General features: G+C 43.7%; 1 protein-coding gene across 16 annotated transcripts in view; it reads left to right on the top strand.

Annotated features, from left to right (window-relative positions):
* The window catches only part of ETS1 (ETS proto-oncogene 1, transcription factor), a 168,179-nt gene that overhangs the window by 141,006 nt on the left and 14,491 nt on the right, over nt 1-12,682 (top strand). For 12 of the 16 annotated variants that reach the window (XM_045370772.3, XM_065529213.2, XM_045370778.3 and 9 more), the window contains 2 exons: nt 919-1,167; nt 5,533-5,793. In XM_045370772.3, the coding sequence (XP_045226707.1) occupies nt 919-1,167; nt 5,533-5,793 (510 nt within the window). The remainder of the gene's footprint in view (nt 1-918; nt 1,168-5,532; nt 5,794-12,682) is intronic. The other 4 variants (XM_074015622.1, XM_074015624.1, XM_045370781.3 and 1 more) reach the window with 1 other exon arrangement.

The raw sequence follows: 12,682 nt of genomic DNA, 5'->3' as shown, positions 1-12,682 counted from the left end.
TCATAGTAATTCTATCAAAAATAATATCTTCTTAGATGTAGACTCTTCTTTGTTACTTTCTTTTATTATTTTCCACAAAGCACCAAGTTTCAACCTATATACATGTTTCATTAACCTACCAAGTTCCTACACACTAAGATCCTTCTCTGATACCTTCAACCTGAAAGTCATGCAGAGAGACTGCAACTGGACCCCCTAAACTTTTGTTCTGATTTGGTACTGTTCACTATGATGGCCAAAAGAGGGTTGGGTTAGGAATTTGATCTTGGCCTTTGTTGTTTCCTTTTTACTAGTGGAGATGACAGCATTTCCTCTAAAATCCTTCTTTAAGAGTGTGCTATGCAGCTTCAAATTCTATTAGAGGAAATACAGCCTTCTCCTTTTTCGCGTAAGATACCCCACCATACTGAAAGATAGCCTGAGGGAAAGAATGGCTGTAGGCCTGTTGCACTAATGTAAGCTCTGAGATATAGGAGCATCTTATCTGATGGCTCTGCTTTTAAAGGGAATATTAAACAGGTTTTATTTTTTAATTTTATCTTTTTACGTGATTACAATTTTTATTCCAGTAACACAATGATGTTAACTACCCTGTGTCAAGAGCTTATTGTGTGGGGAATGTTGTGGGCATTTTACCTATATCCTCATTTCATCTTCATTGCAGTGCTCCGGGAAAGATCGCAATCTCCCCCATTTTATAGATGAGAATGTGAAGTCAGGAAGTCAATTATCTTGTCAAGGGCCATAGCTATTTAGTAGTGGACAAGGTTAAAAACCCAAGCCTTTCTGATTTAAAGTATTTTCCCTTTATTCTCTAAGGAGCTTGTTCCACGTCATACGGCCTCTGTAGGCGGTGAAAAACTGCTTTTTTTAAGTACAAATCTCTCCTCTCTTTAATTGCAAACCCTTTGTTTCCAGGCTATGGTATCGAGCATGCCCAGTGTGTTCCACCATCCGAGTTCTCAGAGCCCAGCTTCATCACAGAGTCCTATCAGACGCTCCATCCCATCAGCTCGGAAGAGCTCCTCTCCCTCAAGTATGAGAACGACTACCCCTCAGTCATTCTCCGGGACCCTCTCCAGACAGACACCTTGCAGAACGACTACTTTGCTATCAAACAAGAAGTCGTCACCCCAGACAACATGTGCATGGGGAGAGCCAGTCGTGGTAGGTCATACTTCTTCTCTAAAAGCTCTTGGGTTTACAAGAATTACCTGACTCTGTGAGTGTTTTCAGGTTCCATTTTTTTTTTCTCATTTATTAGACATGTAGATTCCTCAGTTTCAGCCTTCCCATCTTAGAGTGTCCAGATGCTAAGAACTTTCCATCGTGGTGTTTTAGCCAAGTCCATTATTGTGGCAAAGGCCATGGGGTCCACAGTGAAATCAGAATCAGGCAATCTAAGAAATTAAATGTCTTACTTGGGCAAAATGTTTCCCTCAGTTAATAACTCTGGTTGAATTTGGTCACTTTGAAAGGTATGCTCTATTTTCCTTGAGGAGGACATAATCAAATAAAAATGGTTCAAGTGACCACCCTGGAAAACCCTTGAGCTTAGCATGTGTCCTGGTGCTCCTCCCAGAGGACTCCTGGGTCTGACCGTAGATCCTGGCTTGGTACCTGGAATGACCTCTGCTGGCCAGCCTGGGATCTTTAGCCTCCTGTGACTTTTTTGGTTTGGGAAGACACAAGATGGTTAACCAACGGTTTGTTTGGAACCAGTCATCAGCAGTGTGGTGAAAGTGTGTATTTAGCTAGAGGACCAGGGAAGGAGGTGGCCAGGGGTTTCCAAAAGAAGGTAGTTTTGTTAACATGACTATTATAATAATGATAAAATGTTCACTGTCAGTGAAGAAAATGTTTCAAAATAGAGCTGGTTGTCATAGAGCAAAAAAGGTAAAATGCACCCAATCTTTAGGAACAGGACATAAACACTCAGAGATACAACCTACCTAGTAAAGTGTCCAAATTGTTTTGTTTCTGAGAAAAATGCAGTCTATTGTAAGAAAGCGTTTGTCTATTTAGCAAGAGCTAGATGATTTCTAAAAAGGTGAAAAAGATGACTTTTCTGGTGGGTAAATGGGAAAGAATTATAAATGGGAAGAGGAACGGGAGAAAGCTGACAGGTGGGGCTTGGGTCGGATGGCAGGCTGGGGCTGGCCTATGAGTGATTTCTGCTCAGTGACTGACCGTATGTGGTACCTATTGTGAGGCTCTTGGAGGAGAGCCCAGTGGCACCTTTACTTTGAAGAATCGTGGGTCCTGCACAGTGTCATCTTCTTCGAGTATTCAGGCTCACGCTTCCTCCCAGCAGGCCTAGGGATCACCAGCAAGCCCTGCAGAGGGAAAGTCCCTGCAAAATCAGAACCCCTAATCTTCCTTCTTAAGGCCCCAGGGTGTTTGTGTTTCAGACCGAAGGGGATGGGTGGGACCAGTCGGCCTTCCCCTTTCTGACTCTTTTTATTTTTGGGTGCGTGTCTATTTAAATACGTACACACGAGTGTGTGTATATGTGTTTCTCTTTTATCAGGGGGGTCACGGTATTAAAACGACTTTCTTCCTTGTGGGACTTTCTGTACATCTACACGGTGAGGCCAAGCCTGTGGGTTTGCGCTCGGCCATGTTGTAACTTTGGGTAGACCTCCCGTCACATTGTTTTGAAATTGCATCTGGCTTTGCATTTGTGTAATTGTCTCTTCTCCCTCTCCTTTCCTTCGTTCTTGGTTTTGGTCCCCGCCACCCCTCCAACCCCAAACTAATGACTATGGACCAAAAGTGACCCTTACAAAGATACATGAGGTATTTCTTTCTGGCTCCACTCTTCTTCCCTCCCTCCAAGCTCAGGCCACAAAAACTTGAGGGGAAGACCATTTTGTGCAGGGCTGTTTTCTGCATGTTAGAAGTGCTGCAGACAGGGCCTATGCAGAGGGCCAATTGAATCTGAGCTGCTGTGATTGGTCTAGACCGAAAGCATTCCTGTTAACCGATTGTTACTTATACGAATCATAGTACAGTATTCACAGGCTGCATTACAGCATACAGAGTGCTTCTATGCCCCACTTATGTGGGCCCTAAGGACTGTCTTTGTACGAGTCTGCTCAGTGGGTGGCTGGGTGCTGTCCCATCTTCTGTATTGAGTGCTCTGAGGTCTGTTCAGTGGAGTCAGATAGCTTTGGAAGGAGTTTGCCGAGGCCCTTCTCAGAAAGTCTGGCTGGTGGACAGTTTAGAGAACACAGGTTTCCCTGCATGAGCACCGCAGCATAACTGAGTGTCTAATCCAGTTGGATTCTACCCATTTTTGGAGAAAATACCCGTAAATGAAGGTTCCCAGCACCAGGGTTGTGAAATCGAGCTAAAATGAAAGCTGCCTACTGCTGTAAACCACAACTCTCAACAGGGTTGCATTTGCCTCATGTTTGGGGGGTTGCCAGAGACTGGTTCTGGCTTGGTTTAGCCCCCTTGCTTATTGGGAGTCCTTGGAAACTCTACTATCTTGCTTGTGAAAATTGTGATCTCCTTCTTCTCCAAGTATAAAATTGGCTGATAGAGATGGAATCATTTCAGAGAGACTTTAGCATAAATACTATCAACTTGGTGGGGTGTTGATGAAAATATAAATTCTCCTTCTTAGGCTTTTGGTATGTTTGTCTCAAAGAGAAAATAAATGGCCATGAAGATCAGTAGCTGGTATGAACAAATACCTTTTTATGAGATGCCACAAAATTTCCTGTTCTGCTAAAACAAGGCTTTGACATTCTGGTTGTAGGCTGTTTCATTGAATCATTTAGTGTAAATTTCTTGAGAGAAAATTAGATTATTTCTAAAAAGGTGAAAAAGATGACTTTCTGCTGGGTAAATGGGGAAGAATTATAAAGAAATATGTATTCATTTTTAATAAGAATGAAGAGGTGCCCTTTTGATAGTGGACTGGGTGGGCCAGGCTGATAACTCCATGAAGCTCTTCAGTTTACTTTCCCGAGATAACCCTCCTGTGAATGGATGAGTGGAGGAAGGAATGAGATGAAACGGATGACACCACCTTTCTGTTTAAAGCAGCTCTGGAGGGGTCAGGAAGTAGAGAAAACCCACAGCAGTGGATTTTACAGAAAGTACACACTCAGCCAAATGCCTTTTATCCGGATCTTTAAACAATGTTGGGAGCAACATCTTTTCCTATATACTTACTTTAGGTTTGGGCATCTGTTCATGTTTGATTTTTATTGTTTTAAGCAATCTCCACTGTCATGGAGAGGAAAATACATTGGGAGCACACTAATATGAAATTGTATGAGTCAGCCTTATTCTGGGATTTGAAATTTATAGATCAATCACCTCTGAACAATTAAGAGTTGATTTACGGATATTTCTATGTAAATATTTGTCACATCCCTTTGCCTTTTGGCCTGTGCTGAATTGAGGTGACCATCTAGTCTCCCATGATTTAACTTAGGTTACTTGAAAAGTATCTGAAAGTTGCATATAAAAACCATTCCTGTGAGCCTTTTTAGCTCTTAGATGCATTTGTTTTCCTCTAAAACATTTTTTTTTTTTTTTTTTTTTTGCTAGCCTCCTTTTTAGTGGCATTTTTACCAATGGAAATTTCTCCAGGAGCTATTGTGCAATCATAGCAGCTGTTTATAACCTGGTTTGGGAAATTAATGAACTTGCATGATCTTGTGGTCAGTTAAGAATGCCTTAAGCAACTCACACAGTAAAGGATTTCTGACACTACTGTGGACCTTAACTCTTTAATAAACCATTTAAGTATTGCCTATACTTTTCCAATGAAGTTTAAATTTCAATACATAATTTTACTTGGAGAGGATAAAGAATATGGTTTTCTGTTTAGAAGAGTAATAGTGTGTGTGATATTTTAAAATCTCTTGGGAAAAGCATCTTATACCATCTTACTCTATTTGAAAAGGCATAGGGTCAGTTCATGTATTTTATGTTAAAATAGTATTTGGGAAAAATGCTAAGAAAATAGCACTTTAGTTCCAAGGTCAGAAAAGGCTAATCTGCTCTTAGTCTAATGGGATTCTTTTTTCTTATGACCAAAATATTTTCCAAACTGGGCCTTTTGAAATCATCTCATTGGCTTGAGTTGGAGTGCGGAATTCAGCCTGACATTGCTCCGATTTCTTCATTTATTCACTGGGCCTACAACATCAGCCAGAAATCGTATCATAACATGTGTGATCCTCAGCTTCTAGATTTCTGGCTTTAGAACTCTTGAGGACCCAAGCATTACTCTGACAGATGTGAGCAGCGTTTGACTCTGACTCTCTGTACTTGGAGTTCTCAAACCAGGCAGCAGAGTGGCCGTGGACCCTCAGATGGTGGCCTGGTGCAGCCCCTTTCCCCAGAGTAAACCCATGACCCCTGAAGCTTCCGTTCCCACTCGCCTCTCCCTTCTTCTGTCCCTCCTGCAGATCTGATTAGCAATCTGTCCTCCATAAGAGGGTTTTTACAGTTTTTTTTTTCCCACTCCCTCCTCCCCTGTCCTCTTCCTACCTCCTCCTTTACCTCCAGGTAAACTCGGGGGCCAGGACTCTTTTGAAAGCATAGAGAGCTACGATAGTTGTGATCGCCTCACCCAGTCCTGGAGCAGCCAGTCATCTTTCAACAGCCTGCAGCGTGTTCCCTCCTATGACAGCTTCGACTCAGAGGACTATCCGGCTGCCCTGCCCAACCACAAGCCCAAGGGCACCTTCAAGGACTATGTGCGGGACCGTGCTGACCTCAACAAGGACAAGCCTGTCATTCCTGCTGCTGCCCTAGCTGGCTACACAGGTAGGCGCCCTCCCGCTGCTGAGGCCAACTCCGTCTGCACGTTTCTGTGGGTGGGATCCTTCCTGGAAGGCACTGTGCACCTCTGACCAGAGACGACGACAGACTCCCTTTTGCAGGGCAGCGGGGAGAAGTCTCTCTAAGAATTCTTTAGTCTCTCCAGCCACTCTGCTTGTGAATAGCCATTGATTTTTGGAAGCAAATAGTATCATTCTCTTCAAAGGGATCATTTCCAAGAATGGTAGGAAACTTATATTTTGGTGTTTTTCCATGTCTGGGGGAAGGGAACTGTGATGATTTGGTGTTCCTGGAAACTCTATCTAGTGGCCTGGCATCAGGGGATTTTTCCTGGTCTGCTCCTGGGAGGTCTTTCTCAATACAAAATCAGCAGTAGCATCTCTCAAAGGCACAACTGAATGGCCTCCACACTGGACTCTTCTGCAGCACCGTTCTCCTTAGGCCAGCTGTTCAAATGTGGGAGCAGTGTCCTCAGTGACACTGTGCCCTGTCCACATCCATCCCGGCCTATAGAGAAGACCCCTTCTCTCACTCGACTTTATCAGCAGTTTTCTTCCAGGAGCGAAAGCTGTAGTTATGACAGTGATGAGTGAAGAAAGGCCATAAAGAAAGGAAGATGTAGGTTGAGAGCTTGAGCTTTGACTGAGACTCTGGTAGTAGAGCAAAACAATTCTTTCTTCAAATGGGTTGTAGCACATCATGCTGCTTTACCAGAAAAACATGTGGAGAGTATAGCTGAGAAATAGCCAAGGAGTATTAATGTGTTAATCATCAGATCTCTCTAGTGTTTTCTAAAAATTAGAAAGTGTACCGTGAGTAGAGCTTATTTTAAAGTAGCTTTGATTACTCAGATGTGGTCTAGGCCTTTATTCTCTTATAATTCTCTCCACTCTGGATGCGTTTTCATGTAGGGACCCTTTGTGTGGATGATGACAAACAGCAAGATCTGTGTTTCTATTGAGGTGTCTGTCTCATCTTTAGAGTATGCTGAATCCTCATTTTTGCATTCAGGGAAGCCTTAGGTCTTTTACGAAGAAAACCAGTGACCTTTGAAAACAACTCAAATGCTTGAAAACTTACTCCCTCTTCAGAGATCAGGAGTGTCTCTCTTATGTTGCATTCCACATAGCTCCCAGTGCAGTTCATTGCATGAGTAGTGCTCAGGAATTATGTCTACATGTTGGGGTAGCAACAAGGTCAAGGCCAGGAATGGAACTCGAAGGCCCTTACTTTATTCTTTCTACAATACCCCGGTGGTCTTGCTTGAACATGGCTAGCATGTAGGAACTTACTACTTTTCAAGGGAGTCCTTTCCCATCTCTGGAAGGAGATTATTAGGAAGTATATTCATTTCCATTAGAAACATCTGGGGTGAGGAAAAGTATATTAAGTCACTCTCAGGATGTACAAGAGTGCCAGCTCATGCAGTTATACTTGTTAGGGGTTAAAGAACTAGACTGCAGTTGAATATAGTGATAAAGGAAGGGAGACGTGCTGCTTAATTGGGAAGAGAAAGGAAAGGCAGAGGTAGCTCTAAAATGACTTTGTGGCCTTGTGAGGTAGACTTTATCTCTAACTGCCAGTGCTTGCTTCTGTTTTTGTGGTGCAGGGGAAACTATGCTGTAGGTCTGAGTTATGTCTGGATAGATTGATAGTTGCCTGCCCACCCTCTCCTCTGCCCTTCCTTCCTTCCTTCCTTCCTTCCTTCCTTCCTTCCTTCCTTCCTTCCTTCCTTCCTTCCTTCCTTCCTTCCCTCCTTCCTTCCCTCCCTCCCTCCTTCCTTCCTTTCCTCCCTCCCTCCTTCCTTCCTTCCTTCCCTCCCTCCCCTCTTCCTTCCTTCCCTCCCTCCCTCCCTTCTTCCTTCCTTTCTTCCCTTCCTCCCTCCCTCCCTCCTTCCTCCCTCCCTCCTTTTCTTTCCTTCCTTCCTTCCTCCCTCCCTTCTTCCTTCCTCCCTCCCTTCTTCCTTCCTTCCCTCCCTCCCTCCCTTCTTCTTTCCTTCCTTCCCTCCCTCCCTCCCTTCTTCCTTCCTTTCCTCCCTTCCTCCCTCCCTCCCTCCCTCCTTCCCTCCCTCCCTCCTTTTCTTTCCTTCCTTCCTTCCTCCCTCCCTCCCTCCCTCCTTCCCTCCCTCCCTCCCTCCTTCCCTCCCTCCCTTCTTTCCTTCTTTTCTCTCTCTCTCTCCCTTTCTCTCTTTCTTCAGACATGGGATAAGGGAGTAAAACATTTAGTGAGTAGAAGAAAAGGGGTAGTGATTATCACTTAAAAGTGTCAAAGACTGAAGTAATCATTTTAATGAAAAAAACGTTTTTGAAGCATCTTGCCATTTAATTCTTTCTCCTTGACCATTGCAATTTCACTTTTTTATACTGTCTCATGTGGTGGTGAGAATAATAGTCCAGAAAACAGAAGTCCTCTGTGTTTCCTCCCAACTCTAACACACTGTGTGGTTTTAGGCAAATTTACCTTGTTACCGTTTTCTACTTTTAGTGAAGTAGAAGTGTTCATTCTTGTCTCGGGGGCAGGAAATCTGTGAAAATGTAATTGAATTAAATCAACTAATTAAATAAATGAATGCTGGACATTGTGCTAGACATAGAGGGAAAAACCCTCAATTATAACAATTCAATTATTTCAGCAAATGTCTGAGCTTATATTGAGTGCAGAAAAGCGAATATGAGGGCTCACTGTCTCCTTGAATTCAAGATATTTTAAAAATCCTTAGACTTGAACTGGATTTTCCTATTACTGTGGTCTGAATGAAAGTTGGGATTTGTTAGGTATGTGAGGAGCAACCCACATTTTAGTGTTTATTTTTTTCCTTTAGTGGATACCCGGTGAACACCTCCTGCCTGTACTGCAGACTCATCCTATGAGGGTGATCTCACACCCTCATGGTGCCCCCGCCAGCCTCATTTAAGATGCATCCTAGGGAATAGGGAAGCGGATGAAATGTGCCCATACAGCCTCGTCCACCACCTGAGGCAGTCACTAGAGTGCCTATAAATGGGTGTCTAGCTTTCTGCAGACATGTTAAGAGGAGCTGAAATTTGCCACAGTACTATGGACAGCAGAAATCATTGTATACACTTGTTGGCAATACATTTTATTGCTTGTAAAAGTTACACTTACTTGCTCAGGTTCTGCTCAACTTTTCCGTATGTTCCCTTAAAATTTGATTGCTCCAGAGTATGTTTGGCCACACAGTAGGGGTACACATAGCTCCACATCACTGTTACTTGGCCTGAACTAAAGGGTGCATGCTTAGATTCTCCAAGCTGGGAAGAGAATCATCTTCCTGCCGTTGCACCAGGAGTCTGGGTCTTTGTCCATATCATCTCCAGAGGAATACATTTTACTTCCTGATACGATGTCTTTCTTACTGCACTGTAAGTGTGGAAATCAGTTAGAAACTGAATTTTCACATTCTCTTGCACAGCTACATTCTTCCTCCAAAGATAAGAAAATTGCATCAACCTTCGCTGGGCTCCCATAGCAACTTGTTAAATTAGGTCAAGATGCGGGGGCAGATAACATGGCTTGAAAGCCTGCTTGTTAGCTGAGTTAAGAATACATCAAATGCAATGTTGGCTTCCGCCAAAATGTACCTCCTTACCTTACTGTGAACTGTTTACGGTTATCAAACTGATACCATCAGAAAGCTCCATTTTCTTTTGTTCGAAGATACATTATGAACCCCTTCTAATTACAACACGGTCCTAGAGAACTAGCCCAATGTTTTCTATATACATTTTGTAGACCTAGGCAAAACGCTTTCCAAGTCCTTGAAAAACATAGGCATCTCTTCTTCCTCTTGCTTTTCCGTTTCAGTAGGTATAGAATAATATAGTAGGTTGTCACATAGTAGTCTCTCTTCCTCTCAACCCCTCTAGTCCCATTTCATAGATGATGAAACTGAGGCACAAAAAAATGACTTCTTCAAGGCCATGTATGTAACTGCATTCTGCACAGAGGTAGCTTCTGAATTGAATCTTAAGCACCAAATGTCTCACCTGAATAGAAAATCTTTTCTTCATATTAGAGAATGAGAGTACTCCTTGGTTATTGCAGTTGCCTGCCTAGACTGATTAGGACCTTGTCTGCCTCTTGTCACTAATGAACACTATGTGTATGTGGGTTAGGGGTATGTGGGAGGGAGGAGAGCTGGCCTTGGCTTCCGTCCAGAATTATTGACCTATAAATCACCTTTATTGAACTTCATTCCAGATTGTCAGACATACCCACAGATAAGGAGTCCTATCACTTCTGTAGCTGTTTTGGAGCAGGTCTGGTGGTAATGCCCTTATCAATGTCTAGGTGTGTTCTCAGTCTTTGATTTGCAATTATGAATGAAGTGGTTTTCTTGTTTTCTAGGAGCCTGAAAAAGGCTAAACCCAAAGCCATTCATTAACCATAATGAAATTATGTTTTATAGTGTTACACAGATTTATAAGTAGGCAGTCCTTCAGTTTCCTTAAGACTAAATTTGGGACTATCTGGAATTCAACCTCCAAGTTTTTTTGTGTGTGTGAGACATCACACACACACACACACACACACACACACACACAAGGTACTAGTCTTGCAGAAAAAGAAGCCCCGTACATTCTCCTCTAGGTCCTCTCAAATTGATTCTGCCCTGAAATAAATCCTCTTCTTGTCATTTCATAGATGACTTTAGAGCCAGTCTAAAGTCACACAATAAGAAAGTCCCAGGGCCAAGTCCAGAACCTTAGGGTTCTGGCTCTTAGTTGAGTTTTAGGGTTCAGTAACCCAAAACTACTGCTAAAACATGTTTTTGAAGATAAACAACTTTACTGCAAAAGGAAGTGCTTCAAAGCCCTTCAATTCAGAATGAAACCTGAGATTTGGCAGCATTAGCTGAAATCACAGTTTTCTGAAGGAAAGCTCGATTGCAAAATAATCTCAACGTATTCAGGTACAGACAACAACTGAGGAAACTTTTAGTATGAGCCTAAGTTAGTGATAAGGAAAGAGTAAAAGCAGGTTACTAGTGCAGTGTGAACTTGTGCTGTGGGCATGTTGATTAGGAACAGTGTAGAGCCTTTTAATTTGGGGGATTACTGGAGCCAAGCTCTGGAATCCAAAGTCTCTCCATGTAAATGCTGTTGCGTGAGACAGTGTAAACTGGCTCAAGTCAGGCCCCGAGAAGGCAGGGCGCTTCACTGAGGTCTGCAGGCCAGGCAAAGCCGCGACTGGCTTCCAGGCTTGCTGAAGCCATCACAGTCTCAATGTAGAGCATCCTCGGGCAGCCCCTGGTTGGATAAGAGGAAAAGAGCTTGGGAATGAGAAGGGCGGAAACAAAGTGTCTTCCCTCTGTTGCTCAGAGGCTGCTGTAATTAACCAGTTGCAGGAAACTGGCAGCCCCCTCAGCTTCAATAGAGCCTTCATGTCAGCCAGCAGCTGAGACGCTGGCAGGGATTCCATTCACTGTGCTGGGTTGAGCTGTGGATCCTAAAGGGGTGCCTGGCATGGACCTGGGGATCTCCGTGGAGCAGTAGACTCACATGCTGCTCAGTTATGTGATTGATGGGAAAGTACTTTGGAGCATCGAGGAGGAGAATTCGCGGGAAGATTTGAACTGGTTGGGAGGCAAAGCTCTTTTCTATTGCCTGTGAGTAATTTCACTGTTTCTGCCTCCTAACTAATTAGTTTTGCATGAATTTTTCTTAATCATCTGCTACCAGTAGAAAAAGATCACGTGGTAAAAGGATTCGTCCTTACTATGAACTTTTTTTTTTTTTCTAAATGTCTTTTTAAAAATGTGGAAAGTGGTGACTCCCTATTTCTGTCGTGGCTTTTGAAGATTGCAACTGGCTGAACTACCTTAGTGTCTTGATTCAGCTGTGGTAATACCTTGCAAGCAGTCTTTGGACACAAGAGGTCTATTCATCCTGTACAATATGTCTCCAACCCTGGTGCCGTTGACAACTCTCTGAGGCCTAGAGGTGCCTGGATTTTGGATACCAGAAGACTCACAGGCTGACCCCTCTGTTCTGGGTGTAGCCCACTGCCTGTTTTAGGGGAGGAGTCTCTGAGCCTTAGATTTTTGGGGTCACTGTTTCTTTAATAAAGTCTCACTACAAATAATGGAATTGGGTGGTGACTGTTCTGGAATTCCACTCTGTCTCCAGTTTGAAGCTCCACCTTTGGAGGAAGCAAAATGTTTCCATTGAGCAGAATGCAGCCAGCGTGCTGCTGAGGCATCCACACCAGTCTTCACTGCCTTTAAACAACAGGCCTCGGAAACTCCCCATCACCTCTGTTGGGAAAGGCCCTGCCAGGTGTCCCAGATGACCCTGCTTTTGCCCCCTTGGTACTTCTTTCTTTTCCTTGAATGGCCTCCCCTGCTGCGGAGAGTAAGCAGCTGCTGCTCCGTGTAGAGGCTCATTCAAGAGAAGCTCTGCCCCTCCTGTCCTCCCAAAGTGACTTGCATGTGACACCTGCAGGTTGGAGCGCTCCTCCGCACCCCGCCAGTCACTTGGGAATGCCTGCAGGTGGAAGTCCAGGTTAAACACAAGAAACGGTGGTCATCCCATGAGGTTTTACCAGGGGCAACATTCAGGGGCTACCCCTGTAGAATTCAGAGCATGGAGTCAGACCCTGCCAGCGAGCAGCTGTGTAACCTTTGGCAAGCTAACATCTCTGTATCTGTTTTCTCATCTGCAAAATGGCAGTAATAATAGTTTCTATACCATAGGCTTGTTGTGAGAACTAATGAATTAGTTTATGGAGAGCACCTGGAGCAGTGCTGGGTATACAGAAAGCTAGGCTCTAAGTGCTGGCTGTCACCTCCATCCATAGTATTCTCCAAACCTTTTATTTTTCCAGTATAATTCTAAGTTCCTTGAGGCCAGGG

Source organism: Macaca fascicularis, chromosome 14 (genome assembly GCF_037993035.2).
Source record: "Macaca fascicularis isolate 582-1 chromosome 14, T2T-MFA8v1.1".
NCBI lineage: Eukaryota > Metazoa > Chordata > Mammalia > Primates > Cercopithecidae > Macaca > Macaca fascicularis.
The sequence above is the reverse complement of the archived record's forward strand: the minus strand, read 5'-3'. Positions and strand labels throughout refer to the sequence as shown.